The sequence below is a fragment of the Pyricularia pennisetigena genome (assembly GCF_004337985.1).
Source record: "Pyricularia pennisetigena strain Br36 chromosome 7 map unlocalized Pyricularia_pennisetigena_Br36_Scf_8, whole genome shotgun sequence".
NCBI classification, from domain to species: Eukaryota; Fungi; Ascomycota; class Sordariomycetes; order Magnaporthales; family Pyriculariaceae; genus Pyricularia; species Pyricularia pennisetigena.
This window is the reverse complement of record NW_021940920.1, coordinates 830,789-854,501: the sequence shown is the minus strand read 5'-3', so window position 1 is coordinate 854,501 and position 23,713 is coordinate 830,789. Positions and strand designations below refer to the sequence as shown.

At 50.7% G+C, this 23,713-nt stretch overlaps 8 protein-coding genes across 8 annotated transcripts in view; 4 read left to right on the top strand and 4 right to left on the bottom strand.

Annotated features, from left to right (window-relative positions):
* Positions 1-234: 234 nt before the first annotated feature.
* PpBr36_09367 (uncharacterized protein) lies at positions 235-495 on the bottom strand (the record flags this gene model as incomplete). Its single annotated transcript, XM_029896488.1, has 1 exon — positions 235-495. A coding segment is annotated over one exon (261 nt), but the record flags the coding sequence as incomplete, so codon positions are not given.
* Positions 496-1,825: 1,330 nt separating this feature from the next.
* On the bottom strand, positions 1,826-2,430 carry PpBr36_09366 (uncharacterized protein; the record flags this gene model as incomplete). The annotated part of the gene is made up of 2 exons (XM_029896487.1): positions 1,826-1,860; positions 2,214-2,430. The coding sequence occupies 2 exons, from the start codon at positions 2,428-2,430 to the stop codon at positions 1,826-1,828; spliced, it is 252 nt and encodes an 83-aa protein (XP_029744621.1).
* Positions 2,431-2,772: 342 nt separating this feature from the next.
* Positions 2,773-4,296, top strand: PpBr36_09365 (uncharacterized protein; the record flags this gene model as incomplete). The annotated part of the gene is made up of 2 exons (XM_029896486.1): positions 2,773-3,369; positions 3,445-4,296. The coding sequence occupies 2 exons, from the start codon at positions 2,773-2,775 to the stop codon at positions 4,294-4,296; spliced, it is 1,449 nt and encodes a 482-aa protein (XP_029744620.1).
* A 4,202-nt stretch (positions 4,297-8,498) lies between these two features.
* Positions 8,499-8,999, bottom strand: PpBr36_09364 (uncharacterized protein; the record flags this gene model as incomplete). The annotated part of the gene is made up of 2 exons (XM_029896485.1): positions 8,499-8,726; positions 8,832-8,999. 2 exons carry the CDS (start codon positions 8,997-8,999, stop codon positions 8,499-8,501), a joined length of 396 nt encoding a protein of 131 aa, XP_029744801.1.
* Positions 9,000-13,114: 4,115 nt separating this feature from the next.
* PpBr36_09363 (uncharacterized protein) lies at positions 13,115-13,499 on the top strand (the record flags this gene model as incomplete). Its single annotated transcript, XM_029896484.1, has 2 exons — positions 13,115-13,343; positions 13,444-13,499. The coding sequence occupies 2 exons, from the start codon at positions 13,115-13,117 to the stop codon at positions 13,497-13,499; spliced, it is 285 nt and encodes a 94-aa protein (XP_029744619.1).
* Positions 13,500-14,683: 1,184 nt separating this feature from the next.
* Positions 14,684-20,476, bottom strand: PpBr36_09362 (uncharacterized protein; the record flags this gene model as incomplete). Its single annotated transcript, XM_029896483.1, has 2 exons — positions 14,684-19,951; positions 20,012-20,476. The coding sequence occupies 2 exons, from the start codon at positions 20,474-20,476 to the stop codon at positions 14,684-14,686; spliced, it is 5,733 nt and encodes a 1,910-aa protein (XP_029744618.1).
* Positions 20,477-21,702: 1,226 nt separating this feature from the next.
* PpBr36_09361 (uncharacterized protein) lies at positions 21,703-21,945 on the top strand (the record flags this gene model as incomplete). The annotated part of the gene is made up of 1 exon (XM_029896482.1): positions 21,703-21,945. One exon carries the CDS (start codon positions 21,703-21,705, stop codon positions 21,943-21,945), a length of 243 nt encoding a protein of 80 aa, XP_029744617.1.
* Positions 21,946-23,156: 1,211 nt separating this feature from the next.
* PpBr36_09360 (uncharacterized protein) overlaps positions 23,157-23,713 on the top strand; it is a gene marked incomplete at both ends in the record, with an annotated part of 1,179 nt that continues 622 nt past the window's right edge. Inside the window, one exon of the mRNA XM_029896481.1 lies at positions 23,157-23,684. Within this exon, the coding sequence (XP_029744615.1) occupies positions 23,157-23,684 (528 nt within the window). The remainder of the gene's footprint in view (positions 23,685-23,713) is intronic.

The window sequence follows — 23,713 nt, the reverse complement described above, 5'->3', positions numbered from 1 at the left end:
AAAAAAAAAAAAAAAAAAAAAAAAAAAAAAAAAAAAAAAAAGCAAATAGCGATCGTGATCATTTGGCACGATATCGGCTTACGTGTATAGATTCCCGTCATGAGAAATGTTTGTTGAGGAGAAAGCCATAATGCAACCCGTCAAGTCTTGATCACCGATCCGGGGACTCGCTAGACAGACAGACAGACACAGAAGCAGGCAAACATTGAGATATCTGAAATCTAACACTGCATATTACGTCAATTTCCTTCCGTCTCGTATCGCTCTTTGTTTTTCTCTGCTGCACCGCAGCAACTGCAGCAAAGAGTAGAAGCAGAAGCAGCGCCGTTGCAGAGGAAGTCGACTGCATAAACGATTGCAGCTTGTGCATTCGTCCCAATAATGTTTGCCTCGAGGCCAAGTCGTTCCTTCAACGGTCGTTGTGCATCCTCTAGACACGTTTGCCTGTTGCAGCGGCCGTGCACGAGCGCTTACATGTTGGACTGCGGGCGGTAGGAGTCATGCAAGACGTCTTTTGTACTTTTTATTTTATTTGTTATTATTATTTTCTTTTATCTTGCTCAAGTCTGCTCTGCTGCGCAATTGAATTCACTAGATCGCCTACGGTACCAAAGTACAGGGCGTGATGGGTAGCAAGGGGGAGGGGTCGGCAATCAATCCACTCACGACCGGCCGCACAGTGTGCCTCGCTTGAGGAACATGGCAGATTGCAGAGGCTTCTGGGCTGGGCGTTGCGGGTGGTAATGGAGGGGGCGTAGGCCTGCGTTGACGGGACAGGACAAGAACGGAGAAATGCACGAACTGAAGAAGCAAACATGATAAAAAAAAAAAAAAAAAGACTTCCCGCAGCAACGTACAGTACAGTGCAGTCGAAATGCAATACAGCTTAGGAGGGGGCGTGTGCCATGGTTAGTGATCTTGTGGAAGGAAGGACAGGGCAAGGGTGTGCTGTAAACGGGTACCAGCCGTTCGAGTGGGTACTCTTATTTTCTTCTGGGGGGTCGGCCCATTTTGCCTGACCCGTCCACTCCCAATCTCACCTTTTTGGGTGGGTTGGCAAAGGTTTTGGGTGCCTTTTGGTGCTTCTAGATTCACGCCCATCATCCGTCTCTATCCTTGCATGTTTGCCTGTTGCTTTGGCGTCTGTCTGTCTGCTGTCTGCGTTTTGTCTGTTAGTCGTCTTTTTTTTAATCAATTTTCCATAACCTCCTCTTTTTTGCATCCAATGTTATCCTGCCCACTTTCTCGTTCGTTGAGATTTGCGCCCGGCCAGCCAGGCATGCATGTCCTGACCCGTCTCTTTGCTTGAAAACTCGTCAAGGGAATAGAAAAACAAGAGAGGAACTAAATCAACGGTTCGGCGAGTTGAACCCCAGCCAGTCCTGCCTACTTTAGGACCGGACCACCTTTCACCTCGCCACGTTCACGAGGGAGTTCCCGCTTTTTCATTTTCAAGAAGAGAAAGCCTTGCCTCGTCCCGGTCCCGGCACGAGCTAACCTTAGCATCTATCATCTGTCCCCGCCTTTCGCATTTGATTTTTTTATTGTTATTATAATTTTGTTTTCCGCATTCCCGCCCGTCCTCCCACCGTCAAACTTCGTCATTACCAAACGCTAGGCTAGCTTACCGGCGGATAGTGACAGGGGACGACATCAACAGCTGCAACAGATAAACTCTCGGGAACGAGTATCGAAGCCACTCGCCTTCTAGCTTTTGAAAGGAGCAGCGTTGACGGTTTCGCTACCAAAGAAAGGGAATTGGCAGCCATATTCAAAACTTTGACCCATGACATACGGTTGTCCATTGTCAAAATACGCCATCACGTCAGCAGCAGCCAAGCCAGTCCGTTGACATTTCGCCTACAAAAAAAAAAAAACAATCAAAAAAAATCTCAACTTGGCCCTGATTGAGGGACTGCAAAACCCCATCGATCTCATCCTGAACTTTTTCTTCTTTCTGTGCGTCGTGTGCACCTTTCTCAGCTACATAGCCGTCGTGGCGTGGCGTTTCTACTCCCTCGTTTCGCCCAAGACACAAAAATAAGCGGTTCGTCCCTCTCATTTTCTTTTTATTTATGTCTTTTCTCCCCGTTTTGAATTCGCCTCGACATTCCCGCCAGCGGCAAAATTGGAAAGCCGAAAAGAGTTGCTTTCTTCCTGAAGAGAGTGCCCAACTTAACTCAAGTTCCCAAGACAGAATAGACAGGACGGACCAGCCGGCGCACCCCTACCAAGGTTCCTCCCGTGTCCCTGTCCAAGGTCCAATCCTGCCCAACCTGGATCTGGTTTGGCTTCGACTGGGGTTCCCACTCGCACGGCACGCACCCCCTCGCCGTCAGCCAGCAGCAGCAAAGACGCACGGGGTCGCTTCAGCAGCGGAGCCTGTCGACTTAAATTCGGCCCGCGCGCACCGACTCTTGACTTCTTCATGTTCGTATCCCGTCCCTTTATAGCACCTACTCTCCACTCCCTCCCCCTCTCACCTTGGGCTGGAGGTAACAATTGCTAAATAGCAATCACTGATACAGATCAAAGACCTTGCCAGTCAGTGTCGGTTACATTAAGCTAGGTCAGGTCAGTCAGAGTCATCAGACCAAGAAGCAGAACAAAACATTACGGCATCCCTGCTTGGTGCTCCTGGCGCTCCCTTATTGCTTTGCGTCCCTGCTTCGACTCTTACATAGGGCTTTCGGCTTGTCATTATCCAACTCAAGCCAGGATTCCCACGACGCGCACAGCGTTCTGGCGAACTTAGTCCTACACCACCGTAGCATGGCCGATGACCTTCGCAGACGAGGGCTACAACCCCGCGATCCACGCGACGACTCACAGTATCCCAAGCAAGAGGACGACGACAGACTAAGGACTATACCACTACAGCACCACCGTTCCAACGGATTCAACATGGCAGCCGCAGGTCCCATCACCCTTCCGTCTATCCATGACTACCCTTCCAGTGGCCAAAATGGCCCTCCTCCACCCCACGACCAGCCGCGGTCGGCGTACTCGCTATCTCCTACCGACAGCGACAATGGCCCTCCGCCACCCGGACAAGCCTACCACCTCCCGCCAGTGCATGCCATCGACGGCAGGGGTCCACCACCGCCTCAAGATCCGAGGCATCTCCAAGCCAGCCATCGACCCGCGCAGGCCGAGCCAAGGAACGGTTACTACCCTGGACCGCCACCACCGCCTCGCCAGGGTGCCTACCCGCAAGACGGCGGTTACGCTCCCGTCTACACCTACCATCAGGGACCTCCCGGGGCCATAATGGGGCCTTTCGACTACCGCAACGTACCAAATGCTCAACAGGCCAGTGCGCCCAGACAGCGGACTTCAATTGCTTGCCGTTACTGCCGGAAACGCAAGGTATGTTGCGTTCATTAGGGGTGCTTTTACACATGCGCTCCAGCGTGAAACTGACAAAACTTGAATTGTGACTAGATCCGCTGCAGCGGCTACCAAACGACAGCCGATGGCAAATGTATGAACTGCAAAAAGACTGGCAATGACTGCGTCTTCCAGCCGGTTTCCAGTGGCACGACCGCCTTCGTGCCCGTCTCTGCTATTCCTGGAGGTGTCGCACCTGGTACACAACTCTTTGGTGCTTTTGGACAGCCTTTGGGGCCTCCCCCGGGTCCCGGTCCTCATAATGTTCCGCATCACCTTCAGCCTCCTCATCCGATGCAGCAGCCACACCAACTGCAAACTCCGCCTCAGATGCCGCTTCCCTCACCGACTGGAAGCTACTACGACGAGAGGATGGAGGGTAGTAGGAGGAGGCCTCGTGGTCCCGAGGACGACCACCAGCATGGACCACGCCTGCCGCCTCCCCACCCTCACCAGCAGGAAGAGGACCCTCGTCGGCGCTCCCCTGCTTCTGCGCAGAGCAGCACTCCGCCAACTGTCTATCATGCCTACTCGCGCAACGAGAGCAGCACCCCGCCGACTGCTCCCTACCATCATCAGCCGCATCCGCTTCAGCATCTCCAGCATCAGCAAGCGCCGCCTCATCTTCAGACTCACCACCAGCAGACCGACCGTCCCATGCCCGGCCACTTTGCCCGCCGGGATAGTCCAGGAGCCGCACCACAGCCACCGCATATCCAGCAGGGTCCTCCGCCTCCACCGCCGGCTCCGCGGCAGCCCTCACCCAACCAGGCTACCTCGCCGTCTTCAAAGGGCATCATGAGCCTGAGTGCACTTATGGACCACAAGTCTGGCCCATCGAGCAGCGATCCTCGAGGCAACAACATTGACAACTCAATGCTCGGACGACTCAACGGCCGGCGCTAGAGGCAGCCTGCCCCTGGAGAGTTTAAGTTTGTCCATATTGCAGACCCGGTACCCGCCGTTGAAGCTGCGTCCAAGCGGAAGCAGAAGAAGCCGAGCGATGCATGCATAGCAGCAGGAGCAGCATGGAAGAGACGACGTATCTGATCATTTTGCTGCGGGGGGGGAAGTTTGGAGGAAAAGAGACCGGACCAAAAAGGGCCAGATTTCCCCTGAGCAATCCATCACTCGATACCCAGATTGCATCAAACTCATCTCATGTTCGCCGAACGGCGACTCGAGACAGTTCATCATCGACCGAGGCGTCAAAAGAGGCCCGAGTTAGACGGATGGAGAGCACACTACACCAAGACCTTTGGACAGAATTCCTATTTATTTATTTATCACGCCCCTGTGCTTTATGACGAACACTACGATTCCCCTTTTCGTTTTTGTTTCTCTTCATTTTCTCTAGGCGGAAGAGTTTGACAGAAAAAAATCATGTTGGCTCTATGAAAAGAGTTGAATCGCCTCACGGCAGACTGTTGGGGTTCGGTTTGATGATGTAAACCCCTTGAATCTTTTTGTTTTCCTTGGTGATACCAGAGCCGGAGAAGCTGAGCGATTGAGCGTGCGTCTTTCATGTACCTGCTCGATTGAATGTTCTTTTTTTTCACTGATTTAAGGTTGAGCGGAGGGTTCTTTTCTTGTCTGTTTTTAGTTCTTTCTCGCAAATATGGTGCCCACGGGGTCTCTGCAGTTCTTATGGTGGATTTGTTACTTTTCGGGATATCCCAACAGGGCTCACCTGTTAGCAACTACTACTTTGCGTTTTTGTTAAATTCTATTTGGATGCTAGTAGCAGGCGTCTTTATTTTATCGCGAGTCAAGAAGGCTGAATTTCTATGAACAAAGCATCAGAGCAAGGTTTTCTTTTGTCCATGTGTGTGGGGGGTGTGCAAACGTCCCCGCGATGATTGACGATGTTTTCTCGATCTCTTTTCTGTTTTTACCTGGCTCTCCTGCCTAGAACAAAGGAAATAGGAAAAATATGCTCTTGCGTTTGATATCGGTACCTTGCTTGCCAACATCTGTCTGTTTCCGGTTTGGCCGGTCTTTTTTCTGTCTGTTTGATCCACGGTTTTTTTTTTTTTTTTTTTTTTTTTTTTTTTTTTTTCTTGTTCACTTATTTAGTATTAGCCAACATTGCCAGCGTCGATCCAGCTTGTCTTATTCATTTGGGCAGGTTATGATGACTAAAAATTTATACATTGAGATATCTCTGTGCTTGTCACCTGGAGTATATACGCGCATGGCTGTACTGGCCCTGCAAAAGAGCGTTTTTAGTGATGTTGACAGTTAACTGGGAGTGCTCTACCCGCCCCCTCTTTTCCTCTCTTCTGGCACGCTCTTTTTTCGGACCAAGCCAGGCCGTCAAATAATAGAAATTGCATCTAGAGACAAATACCCACAGCCCGCAAAACATGGGATCAGTCTGAACTATTTCTTTTGCTTCCCTCTCGACCCTGCCTTCCCCTCCCTCTTCGCTCCTCGGTTTCTCCCCGTTCGGTACCTTGTCGTCCAAAGCCTCCGCCGGTGTGTGGAGGTAGGTGTGCGTGACAACGAACTACTGTGTCAAAGGAGTTGCCAAGGAACACGTTTGAGAGAAAGTTCAAGCCACCCCGTCGAGCAAAACCGCTGCCTCGTTTTTATTTTGTTTGCTCTTATGTCGAGCAGGTAACTATCACGTTGAGTTGAAAAGCTTATTTGTTCCCCCTTTTCCGTCCCGGTTCCGTTTCTGACGCGGCCCACGTTCCCAATGACGAGACCAACGCGCCGAAGTATGCATTGCTGAAGTACACAACAAAAAAAGAACGAAAAAAATAGCTGACTGAATATTTTCAGCGGGCCGGTCAGGGGCCGGTGTCTGAGGTGCTTTTTTGTGTGATCTCTTTGTCTTCTCGCCGGCCCTTGCTCTCGGCGATGGGATTGATGGGATAACAGGTGCCTCGGGCGGAACCGTTTATCTTTTTTTTTTGTTCAAACTGCCTCGGTAGGTGGGGGACATCACTTGCGGAAGAAATAAGGCAAAATTTGTAAAGGAGGGCGATGGCAGAAATACCAAAAAAAGAAGATGCTGTGTCTATTCTTCGGCTTTTGAGGAGTGAAATGGGACAATATGTCATTTGCTTTTTTTTTATCCATCTCTAATTCTTCAGGCCAATTCTTTGGTATGCTTCCAGGCTTCCCCTATCTGGGGGCAACCCAGGCACACGCTGCGGGTAGTGGGGGAGAGCAAAAGGGATGTTCGCCTCATTTCTCGCTGTTTCACGACATGCTTGTTGAGGTCGGTCTGGTTTACATCTTCGGATGTGCAGGGCCCGACTGGTCGAATCTTTTGTTTTGTTCTGTTGTCTACCAAGGACATACTCTTTCTACATCATTCTACTTATGTAAATGCTGTATTCGGGCAAAACTAAGGACAGGAAGAAAGAACAAACTTGGGCTCAACAAACCAAACATCCCCCTTATTCGTCGTTTGTATTTCCCGATCGAGGCTGCTCGGAGCATTTTACCGTTTGGCCCTCTATCCATCTCAACCCTTAACCGGCTGGAGACGGAATCAAGAAAAGAAAGAAAACAGAGAAAGAAAAAAGACCGCTCTGAAATCTCCTTCAGCGTCTCGAACCTTTTTGTTTTTTCTTGTTTTCTTTTGCCTCCCCCTCCAAGACCGCCTTTGGACTATAGCTCTCTTTCGGTCTCGGGCCCGCCAGCTTCGTGGTCCGTTCTAGACCGGCACAACGGTTGATGGTGGCGTGGTTGGGTTGTTGCCCATGTTTGACATGGCACGCTAAAAAAATTACAACTTTCTTTTTTTTATTTCTTTGTTTTTTTTTTTCCTAACTTGGTTGAACACATAGTTCGCACGGCTTGTCCCGACTTGACAACCGAGGAAGCAACCGCTGTTTCGGCTCGACTGGGATGACTTTTTGGAGTCTTTTATAGTCAAGCTTTCTTTTGTTTACTGCGTTTTTTGTTATTTTTAAATTCTTGAACCTTGTCTTGCAATCGTGGTGGTTGTTGTGATGGTTGGATTGACTGGCTGGTGGTGACAAAGTGTCATGCACTTTAAGTATGTTGACCAAGTGATTTTACTGTTTTCTCACTGTAAAAAAGCTACATACCTCTATGCCTGGGGTAAGGGGTGATCAGTGGTGCGATGTGAGTCTCGAAAACAGAGCCACGTTATGGAGTTCTCACGTCATTTGTTATCCAGCCCCAGAATGCGGCCCACGCTCGGTGCGAAAGACTGGGCGGATATAGAAGTTATTGCTACCCTTACTTGTATATCAACTTCCTTACCAGCAAATTGACCTAGGTGGGTATTTTGTTGGATTAGATATTCAGTCTGGTCAAGCGTGTAATCCTTACATATAGTCACGAGGTGATTGTACCCTGATACAAGACACTTCCACCTGTGCCAACCTATCTCTGTAACCTATCCCAATCAATCAACAGATCAAGGGCCAAAATATATCCGTACAGTATGGGTGCTTTGTTCATTCACCTAGATAGCTGGTCTAGGGAACCCCCCAAAAGCCATCCAACATACCTATTAATTACTCTATATATTAGCACCCCTTGCAATCCTCTTGTCTACTTCCTAATCAGGGTATCTACTGACCTACGTATCTGTATAATGGCATGTCTAGGTATTCTCTTACCTCGCCAAAAGGCCTGATCTGGAGAGCACCTTATTTTTCTTGGGATACAAATAAGAAAATGTAGAAAATAATGACAAAGGCGTACATCTCTTGGCATTGCCACTAAATCACTTCATTTCGCAGGGCAACTGAAGAGTCGAGTTATTGTCTATAACGTGACCTAAAATTGAGCCTCCTTTACATAGAAACTTTGTTTGCTATTGCACGCTTGACTCAAAGGGAGGTTTAATGGTTTTAGCTAAGACCTAGGATTGTAAACGGGATCCTCGTAGTCAGAGCAGTTCACAAGCTTGCAGAGTCATCATCATATTAATCGAAAGCAGGGTTCGATTCAGACAGCTGTCCCATGACGGCATATCCACTTGTAACTGTGCTACCAGCTACAAACATTAAAAAGAAAAAAAGAAGAAGAAAAAAAAAGATTCTTCCACGTAGACACCAATGTCCAACAACAAACCCAGCCTCCATGTTGTGAACTAATGGTAATGCCTTTTTCTCTCACTAGAAACCGAGTTCCTTGTTGAAGGCGGTGGCCGTGCTCGCGTCCTTGGTACCCAGCGCCGTAATCTTTGCCTGGGCAGCCTTGCACTGGGTCCTGGCCTCGGCGTTGGCTTTGCAGACGTTTATGAGCTGGTCGCAAATGCGGTTCATGATGATGGCGGGGTTGAGAGCGTCCTGCTGGCCCTTGGCGACGACTGCGTCGGTGGGTAAGAAGGTGCCCTGGTTGGCCTGCGGTTGTGGTGTTCATCGTATGTCAGCCAAGTAGAGAAAAAAAGAAAAAAGAAAAAAAAAATCAGTGTGTTGGGAGTAGGCTTGATGGGACTTGAGACTTACCGCTCGGCCCGGCCGGCCAGTCTTGAAGTCCATGGTAGGGGTACACGTTCCAAAGTCTGCGCCATTCTTGCCAACCGCACGAGCCTGGACTGCCACGGAGCCGGCCGGGACGGCTGCGGCGGACACGTAGGTGGCCATGAAGACGACGAGAACGGTCTTGAACTGCATTTTGATGCTTAGTCTTTTGAGAGACTTTTCCTGTAGATTAAAGATCGACTTTAATGATAGTTGTGAAGTGAAAATCTGGCAAAGAATGTATAGAATGAGTAAATAAATATGGCGAAAAGAAAGAGATCAACTCTTGAAAGAATGTAAAGGAGGCTGTTTGCTTGACTAGTGATGGGTGGATGAACAAGATGCCAGAGAGCAGATCTGGATAGGATAGGCACCTGCTTCTTATACTCGAGCCATATCCTCTGATCATCAAGGCCTGGGATCACATATCCAAGTGCAAGAGCCAGCTCGCGTGATCTTTCACCGTCGCCAATGGTCAGAGTCGACAGGCGCCCTCCAAACAGTCGCAGGGATCTAGGCTGTTGCCAGAAAGTGGATCGACGCGGCCGTTGAGGCAGAATGCCTTTGACAACAACAACACCATACTACACTTGGTAAAATAACTACTACTACTACTACTACTACTACTACTCCTAATACACGGTAACTGCGGGATGCGAGCCGGACTTGGGGGATGGTTCGGATGAAAGAACATCCCCCTGATCTTGTAAGAGCTTGGCGGGGCATAATCCGCGATGGCCAGATTTGGGGGGCCCTGGACGGGTTGATGCAACCTTGGTTGGGTAGAATTTGGCTCTTTTGGGGGTGGGTCAGTGCAAGTCCTGCTTCAGGATCGCCCTGTGGATTTTCCTATAGAATGTCACATCTTTGCGAGGAGGTTTCCCGTGGGATATTTTGGGAAAACGAATGGAATGTTTGCGAATAGGAACCTAGGGGGGTAGGGGGCTTCAGGCTAGACAGGAACTGAAGCTTCTGGTTTGTGACAAGTAGATAATGCCTCAGTGTACTTGCGGCACCGGAAAAAGCCATCTTGCCGAACGAATCATGAAAAGGCGACGCAGATGCTGGGAATCTTGAATGATTTGTTTTTTTTTTCCCAGGAAGGAACCGACATTGACAAGTCCACAACAGCCCAGAACCATGGGAAAATTGAGATGCCAAAGTAACAGGGCTGCCACCCACGCGGGCCGGGGGCCCGAAAAGCTTGTCGCGCTGTCAGGCCAGGGTCCCTTGGGATACCCTGCATGAACTTTTTGAAGCGGTCCACCGTAATTGTCGAAACTCGTTCAGACGATCGATGGTCGATGCGCAAAGGTCGAGACTGCGCACGTTTGAGCAAAGCACAGGGCCAAGTATTGCACCCAGGTAGGGGATGAGAAGATCCTTCAACCTGTTGCTGATCCTCGCTTAGTATGTACAATTCGAAATGGGTAATATGAGTCTGCCAGATCAGAAGATCAAAGCCCATTCCTTCTTGGCTTTGAAAATTGTTTCATCTTTATCCCTATATTCATAAAGCAAGCTGTCAATCGACCTCCAAGAAATAAGGGGTTACCAGAGAGTCGGGTGAACTAGTCAACTAAGCTCTAAATAGCTTATGTACGAATAATCTGTCAGGGTTTGATGATATTTCCATGAAACGATTGGTGCCAAGTCCCCCGGCCACTGTCAGTGAATCTGGGTAAAAAGAGAAAAGAAAAAAAAAAAAAAGTAAAATGAAATAAAATAAAATATAATAGAGAAAGTATCCAAAGTGACAGGAAACAATAATAAAACACCCGTCAGTTGAGCGGGTTCCTCAATTATTTGGTTGCAGATATGCCATCGATGCTGGAACTCTCTCGGATCCGCGGACTTAGCAGTTGGGCGCGAAACATGAATCTAGTCTAGACCAACAAAAAAATGGGGCTCACATCCATTGCGTGTCAGATTAAGACTGGCTGCCTCTAGGATCTGTCCACTCTGACTGACTTTTACCCTATTGTACCTTCCTCTTCTTGTCTTGATGGACGAGGAGGGCCTTCCTCGCTAGAGTTGATTTAGTCAGTTTAGCCTGCCTACCTTACCTTGGCTACCCAAAGTGGAAGAGGGCAAACAAACTTGCGTCAAATCGGTTTCTCAATCTTCTCTACCTTCTGTCACCATTTATTCCCTTCCCTGATATTACCGCCCCCCCATTCTGGCATCGCCGACTAGGACCACCTCAGCACCGAGACAGATTCGGACGCATCCAAGACGCGAGTATCGGAACTTATACTCGGCTATTGACTTTTTCGATAATTGCTACCTACTTACTTGATGACCAACCCTCGGCCCACCACCCTCGGCGAGCAGCAGGGTAGCAGCGTTGCATCCGCTTAATGTCTTCCTATCTTGGATGTTTGCCTGGCTGCATCTAACAGAGGAGTCTAGGCGACGCGCGACATGACGTGAATATGACTCCTGTCAGCTTCTGCATCTTTCTAATATGTTCATTCCTCCTGCAAGACGCAGTGTCTAATACTAGAATCAATCTTGCTGGCGCGCGGATGCCTTCTTTTGCCACTTTGCAAGTGAGTGATAACAATATGCAACCCTGCAGAGCTTCCTGTCCCGAGCTTGCCTTAGCTCCTCATGCGACTGCCCGTCGTTTCTGCAACACTCCGCAGACGAATGATCCAAGGGCCCGGAGCAAAAGACGACACGTTTGGATTGGCCAGCTTAACTTGCATAGTCCCCCATTCGATCGTCATACAAGCAAAATCAAGTCCCCCCCCTCAAGATATTGCCAGTGATTTGATGCAGCGAGAAGCCGAAGAAACATATTGCAAGCCCCCCTAGGGGTGTGGCCGCAGGAGTTGACGGCCCGCCCAGATTGGCCATCTTGTTCATTTCTGGCAGAGCAATCGTTGGCTAACTACGCAGGGTACTTGCAGGCTTGAAACGTACCGTGGCCGGTTAACCCCTCCTCCATCACCCATATTATCGCTTCCCCGCCACCGGCAGAACAAGGTCGATGGCTCCGGCAACCGGGTCTCGTGTGAGTCCATGTTATAGGCTGGTTGAAAAATATTCCATTATGCATGTGTTGCAGGTGCATGTAACGCAGATGCGCCCATCCGCGATATTAGTATACAATGGAGTGGATATTATCCAGAGTTTTCACAGAAAGCACATCGCCAAGTAGTGGTGCGTAAAGCGACATAGGTACAAGAACATCATCTTTTAGCTTCTAACTTGCCCTGACATCTTCTCAATTAGCAGAGGAAAGGGAGAGTGACAAAGAACTTTTGATTGATGGTGAGGGAGACATCTGTAACAAGCAAATCAGTTGGTGTATCACCTTCCCCAACAAATTTATTTGAATACCTACAGTGGCAATAGTGGCTGTTGGACTAGTTGCCTTCGGCTTCCATTTATGGTTGTGCTGGTGCTTGTACTGACGTCCTAGGCATGTGTCAATCTGGTGCTGGCTCCACGTCAGTATCACTGGCTCAAACACAAAGGCAGACATAAGGAAAAAAAAAAGAAGGAAGAAACTTGGTCAAGAAGTCAAAAGCATCATCTTTGCGCCTCATGTGTTGCTGCTGAGCTCATTTCTTCACTCTCGAAATCTCGACGAGAAGAAGTGATAAATAAGATGTGGCGACATATACTCAAGCTGCCGGGTGTATATGAGCCCTTGACTTCCTACTCGGGATCACCCTTCGACCTCATATATGCTTGTATATATGCTTATTTAATTTTTTTTCTTTCTTTTCCGTCTTTAGGATATTGAGAAAGGAATTTACGCCAATCGACCAGAGCACTGTCATCATCTTGCAGCGCGCCAGCAAAAGAAAGATAAGGGATACTGTCAAGACTCAAGACTAGGCACCTCTATGACATATACAAACTTGGAGGCGGCGGCTTCTTTGGTCCATGGGCTCTCGCTGAATGATCTAGACTAGACACAAACTTCTGCCCTAACCTGTATACTTCTCTAGCTCTAGTCGTAGCCAGGAATTTTGAGCTGGCGGCGAGCATCGTTAGCGACGCATAAATCTCTTGTCGAATCTTTAACCATCGCTTGAACTTGAGAATGGCTTCGTAAAAAGCTTTAAGCCACTGGGCTTCCCAAGTATTAAAGCTGGTCTACTCTCCTCAGAAACGAAACCGATTGTTGGTTTTTTTTTTTTTTTTCTCTCTTTTCTTCTTCTCTTCTTCAACATACATTCCTAGCCCATCCTCCTTCTACGAAGCCTCAAAAAAATCATCTTTTTTCACGCAGTAATCAATCACGATTCACCATGAAGAGCGTGACCAACATGTTATGGCTTTTCGTCGCCATCACCGCGGCTCATCCCACACGGGTTAACACGGCCAGCGTCGCCGTCCGTGTCGCTTCGGCCGACGAACCATCACCAACCCAGACCGCACCGCCCGGCCTCAAGGAAGGGGACCTCATATGCCGGCGCGATCCATGCAAGACCTCTTGCTCCCGCTGGGCGCGTAAATGGTCTCTTGGACGCAGCTGCAGTAAGCAACCTTTTTTTTTTTCTTCTTTGTCCCGCAAGCTTTGTTTTGTTGTGTTTCGTCCCTTTCCTGTCAAGTTACTCATGCGAAACAATCATGCTAGCCGACTGTCACGAGATCCACGATCATTGCTACTACTCGCCCAAACAAGGCAATTGAAGAAAGAAAAAAAGAAAAGAACTATAAAAAACTAAAAACTCAACGTCCACCACCGCGCTGGTCATGCGCTCTGGCCGTCGATTACGTTGTCTTGTTTACACCCTCCGTATCAGTATGGGGCGAGATAGCCACCGTGAAAGTAGTAGCACAGTGACTGCTGGAGCATCTAGCTGGCCTTGACCAACAAAAAAAGGGGGGAGAGAAAGTAGTATAGAATGGGGACGGAAGGCTGTGGGTGACAATGCGGGATGCGGAAACATTGTGACTGTACGATAGCAGCCCATTAGTGAATACAAGGTTGTCTGTGCAGATCTAAAGAACTGTCAACTAGACTAGACCTAGTGGATTCCCAAAGAACGGCCAGAAGCCATCAATAGAGCCCTAAAGTCGACTTGTTTGATGCAAAAAAGTTCTCCAGTAGCAATATAAACTTTGGGTCCCGGCCCGCCAAAAGTCAAAATGATGCAGGGCAAAATATACATCATGGAAAGAAGTGAAGTCGCGAAAAGAAACATAGTAAAGGCTAAATGGTGCTAGTATCGGCTATCGTCCTAAGCACTTGTTGGGTTCTGCCTCTCAAACTGGGTGAAATTACCAGCCGCGACTTGTACGTCGATGGGAGAAGGTCGGTGGCAAAGTTGGGCCACTAAGCATAACTTCTGCAGCCCTCCAGATCGGCCTGATATTCAATTTGGTGACAATAACTCTTCCAGCATCGTGGCCGGATTGGTAGCTCTTACAAGTCAAATTTGCAAGCAACGAAGGTGGTCAAGATTGGGATAACAGGAGAGACTAGCAAAGACATTGCAAAAGGTTGCGCAGACAGAAAGTTGCCTAAGTTCTCAAATACAATTGTTTTGATCTGACTAGAACTAGCATGGGTGGTAATTAACCCTTATAGCATACAAAAAAGGAAATCGGCTTCATCGACGTCGTGTAGAGTAGCTTAGCGAAAAGCACAGTGGTTAGGGTTTTCATGACAATAATAGGAGAGTCCTTAAGAGGAGTTAGAGAACAGACCCAACTATAAAAGCAGAGGTCGAACTTTTGAGACAGGTTGTGAACGGATGGTTGAGCGAATGTCGTTGGGGGAAAAGAATAAAGTTAACGAGAGTCGAGAAGGTGTGTTTGAATGACTTATTACTGTAAAAACGAGGCGGATAAAAGGACAAGAAAGTCAAAAATCAAGCGCGAGACTTCACGGTACCCGAGACGGTCGGTGTTGAGGTGCCAGTGTGGGAATGGCTGTGGGACGCAACTAATCCCCTCTTATGGAGAGTTCCAACGTCATGTTTCCCATCGCAACAGGCACGGACGTTCTCCAGCCTTGCAGATTCACGGTCCTGAGCCTCATACATGAGTCTCAGGTCCTCTGCACTGTCGTGAACCTCGTTGGTCTCGTAGATGGTGCCCCGCGGGTGCTGGACGGCGCCGGCGCTGCGGCTTCTGAGGCTGCCAAAAGTGCCTGAGATGACGTGGCTGGACTTCCAGTACCCACTGATCCGGCCCATAGTGCCCAGGGCCGGTCTCTGCGGATGCTGCTGCTGAGTCTCGTTCTTCTTGGGCGTCTTTGTCAGCGTCGGCACGTCATACGAGCTGCCATAGGGAGTAGGAGTCTCGTTGCGAGGCGTCCGCGAAGTGTAGGACGCAAGCGATGGCGGCGGACGAGGAGTGTTAACCCGAGTACCGGCCGCGGCACGATGCCCGTATTGAGGGTTGAACTCGTCAACATCCTCACTGGTTATGTGCTCCGCCATCGATTCCGTGTCGGTTTGACCCTCCGCCTCAGTACGGAGCAGCAGATATGAAAGTGCGTTGAACCAGGTTTCATGACGCTGGCCAGTTGTGCAGGTGAACTTGATAGCACGTCCAGGCGACAAGATGGTCAAACTCTTGCGGTGAAGGCCAGGCGGCATAGGATTGTCGTCGGTGCAAACCCGGACGGCCTCAATGGGAACGCTCTTCACCCTTGCCTCTGACCGGCCAACAGTTGAAGGGTCCTTGTCACTCCAGTACAGCGTCCTGGTGTAGGGGTGGACCCAAAAGTAGCGGCGATGACGGTTCTCAGAGAAGTCGCCACGTCCAGCCTTGCGAGTGTACTTCCATAGGTACTCGCCAATCATCGTCTGCGTGATTGCCTGGATCATGCGAGGATCCGTGTTTGGACCGAAGCCTTGCTCCTGCATACCTACCGACAGGCCATTTTGCATGTTGAACCGAGCGTCAACCTCGGAAACAAAGGATGACATGGATGACTGCCTGCTGTGTGCGGTGATGCGCGAGGGCGACTGGACATCTGCCGTGCCGAAAGCTGAGCCAGTCCTAGCCGGCCTGGGAGTTGGTGTACCACGTCCGCCAGAGGCAATGGAGGCGGGCGACATGGGCCTCTTAGACCCGTTAGGTGTTCGCGGCCGCTGTTGGTTCTTGTATGCGGATGCCGGCAGCAAGGGAGGGCCCATGGTGGTAATGGTACCAGGGCCGCCTTGCGACGAGTCCGTACGTGCGGCCTGGATGGCCTCCTTGTGGTTCGGGGGCAGCGGCGGAAGGTTATGGGAGTGGATCGATGCGTGTCCGCTTGCGGCGCTGCCAGGTCTCCGTCCATCCAAGTCAACATCGACGGGCTTGACTTTGTGGTGGATGACACTGCCAAGGCTCTCTTGTGACCTCCTGATGCGGACAGTTCCAGGCGTGCCGACGCTGGTGCCGAACGAGTCTGTCTTTTGATGAGAGAAAAATGGGCTCGTGGGTGTGCTTGCTTTCGCCCGCAGGGCCATGATCTGGTCAATCGCCTCCGATGTGAGAGACGTTTGGGCACCCTGGTCGGCCGTGGGCACAACCTGCCTGCGGACGGGCTTGGCGTTGACATTGGCAGGCAGCTCCTTAAGCGGTCTTTGTGACTCGGGAGTCTCGACGCTTGGCGAAGCGCTGCGGGACTGACGTGTCTCGTCCTCCGCAATGATGGGAGTCGAGGGCTCTCTGACCTTGCTCTTGCCACGAGCGAGGGAAAACACGCCATCGATGGGCGTGACAGGCCGTTCGTCATCGCGGGGAATGATGAAGCCGTTACGCTTAGGACTACGGGGTGACACTGGTTCTGTGTCCCAATTAGTAGTGATACTCGAATAACCGAGTGGTGCAACGGCACGCAGTCGCTTGGCGGGAGGCTCGATTGGCTCAACCTGCTCGCCCATAATGGGTGACAACGAGAACGTAGCCTTCTCGGGCTCCGGAATGTTCACGGGTTCGACAACCTCAGCAGCAATGATCGACATAGAGAACATGGCCTTCTCGGGTTCTGGAATGCCGATGGGCTCGACAGCCTCGGTTGCGATGGTCGACAGCGAGAGACTAGGCTCGACCGAGGCGATGGGCTCAACACACTCTGTGACGATTGTCGACATGGAGAGAACAGGATCGACGTCAGCGACAGGTTCAACTTGCTCAGTCGCAATTGTGGACATTGAAAGCTCAGGCGGAGGGATCTCCAAATCCGCCACAGGATCAACGTTCTCGCCGTAGATGGACGAAAAGGCGAGGACAGGGGGAATCTCAGCCAAAGGCTCAACCATCTCACCCGAAATCGCTGAGAATGATAGCTGCTGCGGTGCTGGAACAACAACCTCGGGCTCCACGGCGTCAACGGGAGGCAAGTCGAGCTGGGTTTGAATAGATGAGAAATCAAGGGCAACAGGAACCGATACAGGCTCTGCAGGCTCCCCGGTTGGCTCCGAGGTCTCTGTGGCAATAGCCCCAAGGGCAAGAGCACGAGATTCAGCAACAGGTCCAGGCTCAGGCTCAGCAATAGGCTGGACCTCGGTAGCAGTGATAACCGAGAGGCTAAGGGTTGGAGGAGCCGCCGGTGCAATTTCGGGCTCACTAAGCGGCTCGACATGCTCCATAGAGATGGAGGAAATGGTAAAGACTGGAGGCGTGATTTCAGGCTCGGTCTGTGGTTCAATGTGCTCACCCTGGATGCTAGACCAACTCAGAGCAGGAGGCGGCACCTCAGGTTCAGCGACAGGCTCAATACCCTCTGCCACCATGGCCGATATGCTGAGCACAGGTAAAGGAATCTCAAGCTCGGCCTGGGGCTCAATAGCTTCACCAAGAACTGACGAGATGGTGAGTGCAGGCGGGGGAATCTCGGCTTCGGCTTGGGGCTCGATAACTTCGCCGAGCATTGTCGACATACTAAGGGCGGGCGGAGGAACTGCCGGTTCCTCACGTGGCTCGATACCCTCTGCAGAGATGCTAGATAAGCTGAAAGAAGGCGGTGGGATTTCGAGCTCACCACGAGGCTCAACGTCCTCGGTTTGGATTCCTGAAAAGCTAAGAGTTGGTGGGGGAGGTGGCATGACTTCGGGGTCGCTTAGCGGTTCAATATTCTCCGCCTGGATTGACGAATAGCTCAAAGAGAGAGGTGGCGTGAGAACTGGAACAGGTGCGTCGCCCAGGCTGTAGGCGGGCTTAGGAGGCGACGGGAATCGAGCCAGTTCTTGCTCCATATCGGGATCATGCTGCGCGCCAGCATCACTGTAAGAGAATGTCGACATGGACACGGGTCTCGAATCGAGCCAAGAGGTCTCGCCATCCCGGATGACCGAGTGCATCGAAAATGGTCGCTCCTTGAACCCAACGGTAGTGTCTGTCGGTGGTTCGATAATCACGGGCTCAGTCATCATACCACTAGAGACCATAATCCCCTTGGGCAGAGGAGGCACGGGGGGCGTAGACCCGGCACGCCGAGTGACCGAAGCTGGGGTCATGGACCTAGCGCTCATGGACCTAACACTGCGCCGGCTAGGTGTAGCACCGTTGTACGACTCGTAATCGCTACCATCGAGCTCGCCCAGCTCAGCAAATAGGCTCTGTCCAGCAGCCTGGGGTGTTCCAGCGGCACTGCTAGTGGCAAAGCTGGCGGGACTGCCCGGATAGTTGGCGGGGCTGCTAAGCAAGTTGGGCTCTTCACTGGTCTGTCGAGAACGAGAGCGAGAGAACCCACTACGGCTGCTGCGACTGAAGCGGTTGCGCGGCCTTGACGGCATAGAAGTGGGCGTCTTGGTGAGGTCAGAGCCAGTGTAAGTGTAGTCATCTTCCTCGTCAGAGGTGGATGCAGTGCTCTGGTACTCGTAGCGGGTCTGGTTCTGGTTCAAGGGCAGTGACGGGGGCCTCTTCAGCCGTCCTACACCCCGAGAGAGACTCTCCGTCTCGGTTGCCTCGTCCGAAAGCTCTTCTGCACCCGTCTGGAAATCCTCCGTCTCGGTAGCGCGTTCGTCATTGGCCGTCTCAAACGCAGCATCGCTTGTTTCGTGAGCTGTATCAAATTGATCGCTGCTGGACTCGACAACAGTAGGCATTTCACTTGATCGAGAACCTCTGAAGGTCACGGGTCGAGTTGGGCTCATGGGATCACCCGGCTGCTCCTCCCAGTTAGGATCCTCGAGATAAATTTCACTGCGGCTGATGCGGGCCTCTCCAAGCTGAGCAGGGCGGAAGGGCTTCTTGAACTCGCGAGAAGCTGTCTTGCGGCTAGGTCTGCTGCCGCTTGACGGGTCACTCCTGGCCTTCTCGATTTCATCACGTGCATCCTGGAGCATGCGTCTGAGTTCGAGCTTCTCTGTCTTCTCACGGTGAACGTTGGTGCGAAGACTCTGAATCGTGCGCTGAGCGTGAAGGAGCGAAGTCTTGAGGGTCTCGGACTCCAGCATAGAGTGGCGCGGCGTGCCCTTGACCGGGGAAGGTGGCGGCGAGTGCTCTGGAGTGATGTTATCATTGGCAGTCTCAAAGTCCTCATCGCTCAAGCCCGAGGCGGCTTCCCGCTCAAGCATCCTTCCTCGTTGCATTGAGAAGGCTTTGGCGAGTTCTTGGTTCTGACTGGTAAGGTCTTCAATCTTTCGCTGCATGGCGGCTCTCTCTGTGTCAGCCATAACAATGTTGCGTTTAGCAGTGCCAAGCTCGATGTCGTGATGCTTCACAGCAGCAGCGTGGTCTTCTACGAGTTTCGCATGAGACACCTTAATCTCATCCAGTTCCCTTTGCGTCGAATTCTTCTCTGCCTGAAGCGCATTCAAAGCCTGGTTGAGCTTCTTCTCACGGTCGGTGGCCTCTTTCTGCGAGGCAAGCAGCTCATGCAACTGTGTTTCAAGGTTCCAGTTCTCGTCCTTGTATCGGTGCTCGCTTTCATCGAGCGTCTTGACCCGCTGTTGAAAGGCCTCAGACTCGGCCTCCAGCCTAGACTTCTCCACCTTGATATCCCTGAGCTCTTCATCGCGCTCAGAAAGGAGAGCCTGCAGGTTTCGTACTTGTGAGATCAAAGATGTACTAATCTCTGCAGCGAATTCGATGTCATGGATCCTGTTGGTCGGCTGGTTCCGGAGCTTTCTGTTCGGCACGCTGAGCTTGGTTGGAGAACCTGTAGCCTGGCTCTCGAACTTTGAAGGGCTCACAGACCGCTGGAGTACAAATCATTAGCAAAATGCGAGGGAAAGGGGGTGTCCTGATGTGATACTTACTCTACCACCCTTGCCTTCCGGCGCAAAGGGAGAGCCAGTAGCGAGCTCATTGCTAGGAATTCTCGGCTTGGGTAGAAAGGCCCTCGCACTTTCCCTGGCCACTTCATTATAATCCTTCTCGATGTCGAACAGCTTCTTGCGGAGATCAGGTGCCAGCTCTCCTTGAGCCTCGACTTGTTCTACTTCGCGAAGACGTTCCTCCAGCTGCTTGCGTTGCGCGACAAGGGCGTTTCCCAGTTTACCAGCTTCCTGCATCCGCCGATCGGTCTCGGCCAGGTGAGCCTCGAGGGCACGCTTCACCTGAGTTGGGGAGGAGCCAGGGTCGAGAGCAAAGAGATTTGAATCAAAGTTTGAGTACCGTAGTGGGTTCGCGCTGGCTGTTCGGGGAGTAACAAAAGGGTCGTTCATTTCGCCGCCACCTCCTCTCGCCCCATCGGGCAGAGGAGAGGCACGTGAGCCTGCCATGATGGCAGATCAGTGCCCTCTTTTGGTGCCGATCAGTGCGGCGACACGACGACCATCAAGCGTGTTTTGAGGTTATGCGACGCGTGTTGAATATGTCTTCCTGGACTCCAGAATGCTTGTCGTTCTCTCTTATGTCGATCGGGTCTATTTCCGGTTGGAAATTTCAGTTGGGAAATATCGTTGCGAATGCAGACCCGGCTGCTTGGTCGAAGGAGCGAACTTGTTGGATTTGTGGGTTTTGTTTGTTGTCTCCCTTGTTTGTAAACAAAGAGGATGGTGGTTTTCCGCGAGGGCCGAGCGGATGCACGAGCAATCGATCGACCTGCAGCAAGCACAGCCACTAAAATCTGGATTGGTCCAGAGTTCTGGAATGTTGATGCCAAACTCGTGTCCTCTCAAGGAAACGCGACCAGAAAGTGATGGTCGGATGTAGAATGAGACGATTCAAGATTTCTCGCCTCGCCGTGGTGCGGAGAGAAGCGGAGGTGCAACCTGCTCCAGGTGCGCGACAGATTGTTGTGGTGTGTGGGATATGATTGGAGGGCGTGTGACACTGATGGTTGTTTTTATTTTTTTTTTCATGCGACCAATCCGGTTGACAGGCGCTAAAAGAAGCTAAGTGCACCCAAGCCGGTCCAACCAGGAACAAGATGCAACTCGGAAATTCCAGCCAGCGCCACACAGAAAGTGATCGTAATAGAAATCAGAAACCGAATATATCGCAAACGAAGGTAATGCCGCAAGATCCGGTAGACAAAAGAGAGTGGTGGAGAGAAGACGAGACTCTTGGAGAAATGTTGGAACGAAAGACAAAGGGTCGGAATATTACAATTAGGACTAAAAACCGAAACTTAAAACATCCACCAAAAAAAACATCCGCACCAAATTAGAATGGAGGCAGATTGTTCATTGGCAGAGGCAGAAACGGCCAGCCCGGGATCCGACCAAGCAAGCGGTGGAGTGCCAAAAGAAGGTATTGCCCGACGGGATGGTTTGCGTCTCGAACTGTCTCGCGGGAGTACAGCGGACGGGCGGGATGAGAGGGAAAAAAAAAAGGAGGGAGAGAGAAGGGAAGATTAGGAAAACAACAACAAAGCGAACAATAACTTTTTTGGAAACCATGCGGGCAAGACCCCAGCCTTGCTGTCAACAACATTTGGGACCTGCACGGCACAGACAACAAAGAACCAGGCTTTCCCTTACAAGTGAGCTTGCACAGGCACACAATGTCCCACCGATCCATCGACCGTCCATCTCCGGAAGGTGGGACCGCGGCAGGGATATTGGTCCAGACGTCAGATGAGAGCTTGACGGTGTGCGAGGGTGATGGCAGGCATATGGAGTTAATCAAAAGTTTTTTTTTTTTTCGTCTTTTTGGTAACTATTACAGACCTAATAGTTTGAATACATGTGGTACAAGCGGAGGTGGATTGCAGCCACAAAGTCATGGTACTACAAAACAACTATAGGATTTACCAAAAACATAACATGTCTGTGCCTCAACTACACATTTCCTTTATCCAGGGGGAAAATGGACATTTGGACATAAAATAGGGCTTGCTGCTTTGCTTGCCGTTTCCGTACAAGGTGTCAGCAATTCCGTGAGCGATTTCAACTCGTTTGGACCAATAGTTTTATGCCTTGCCTTGGAAGTTTAATGATTTGTTTATGCGACACCGTTGACACTTGTTCGTTTCTTTTCCAGGAACTCATCTGCAAGCCGCTCAGCCTATGAGCTTATTTTATACCAAAAGTAACGAACGACTAACGGCCTGCAGGCGGAGATCAGACGTCACGCAACAAGTGTTGGGTTGCACACTGAAATTGGGTAACAGGGATGTATTCCATCTGATCTCATGTGTCCGAACAGCGATGAGGTGGAGGTTCTAGTTCTTGTGCTCGCCAAACTGGCTGCACTAGGGTCGGAGTTAAGCACCTTAGTAATGAAGGCGTCGAAAAGATATCCTGGCCCGATCAAAAACTGCAAACTTGAAGAACAAGAAAACCAACAAATTGCCCGAAATACGACTACACCGTCCCTTCTGGCGTCTTCTAGTTTGATAGGGCTTCATTCTAAATACGCCTGGTCGTATTAGCTCACCAGGTACTGCTAAATTACATGTACAAAAAAAATCATGTGGCGTCTCGTTCTGGGGGCGCCGAGCGAATAACAGTAGTCCCAAAAGCTCATTTGTTCATTCTTGTTTCGTTTCTTGTGCTCCCTGCGCATTGCATGAACTTGGCTTTGCAAAGTAAAATTGGTGTCCCGCATAGTGGAGCAGGACTCCGCAGGGCACACCTCTCCCAACCTTGCAATCCACCAACAGCGATAACGAGAGGTCACCGTGGCGCAGTCTAGCGGGTCGTGCTAGTCAGGAACAAAAATTGAATGTGAATTTGGGTGTCGCCGAGGGTTTGTCACTAACATGTCGGAGCTTTCCCCGGAATCATGACAAACATTTGGATTTCAGATGGTATTGTGGCTTTACAAATCCCCAGCCTTGGTGGCGTAAGCTGCCGAAAATAGTCAGAACTTATCACGTCTAGCGAAAGCCATCAGTCGTATAGCAACAGATAGTGCAGCACTAAAGCACAAACCCTCGTCTTCTCAACATCAGCTTCTTTCCCTCTTACACCGAAATTCTTGTCAGAGCGACATCCAAAGACCCAGCCACCCAAAATGGACGCACCCGCAGCACCGGTGGCTGTTTTCAAGAAGCGAGGCGCAAAAGCCAAAGCGAATATCAGGAAACGCGCAGCGACTCCTCCGCCTGCAGATAGCGACAGCTCAGACTACTCATCCTCCGAGGATGAAGCAGGACACCGCATCAAGCGGAGAAGAAAGGACAGATCCGGCAATGTTACGACTTCAACAAAGACCAGCGCCGCCCCCGATGCGGACCTCTCAGCGACGGTTTTCAAGGCCGACAGGAGCGTGCCAATAACAGATTCAAACGATGCGACAAAACGGAGCAACTGGTTTGATGCAGAGGAAAAGAACTCGCTATCAACCAAGAACCTATTGGGCACGACCAGATCTTCACAGCAGCAAGGCCCGCCAGATGGAAAGTACAAGGGCCTTGCGAACAAGCCTTCTTTCATTCAAAAGAACCCAGATGCGCCATCAAGAAGCGTAGGGCCCGTTAAGGCGCCGACAAATATTCGAACTATTACCATCACAGACTTTGCGCCTGATGTTTGCAAAGACGTAAGTCGACAACCTTGTTTTTTTTTTTT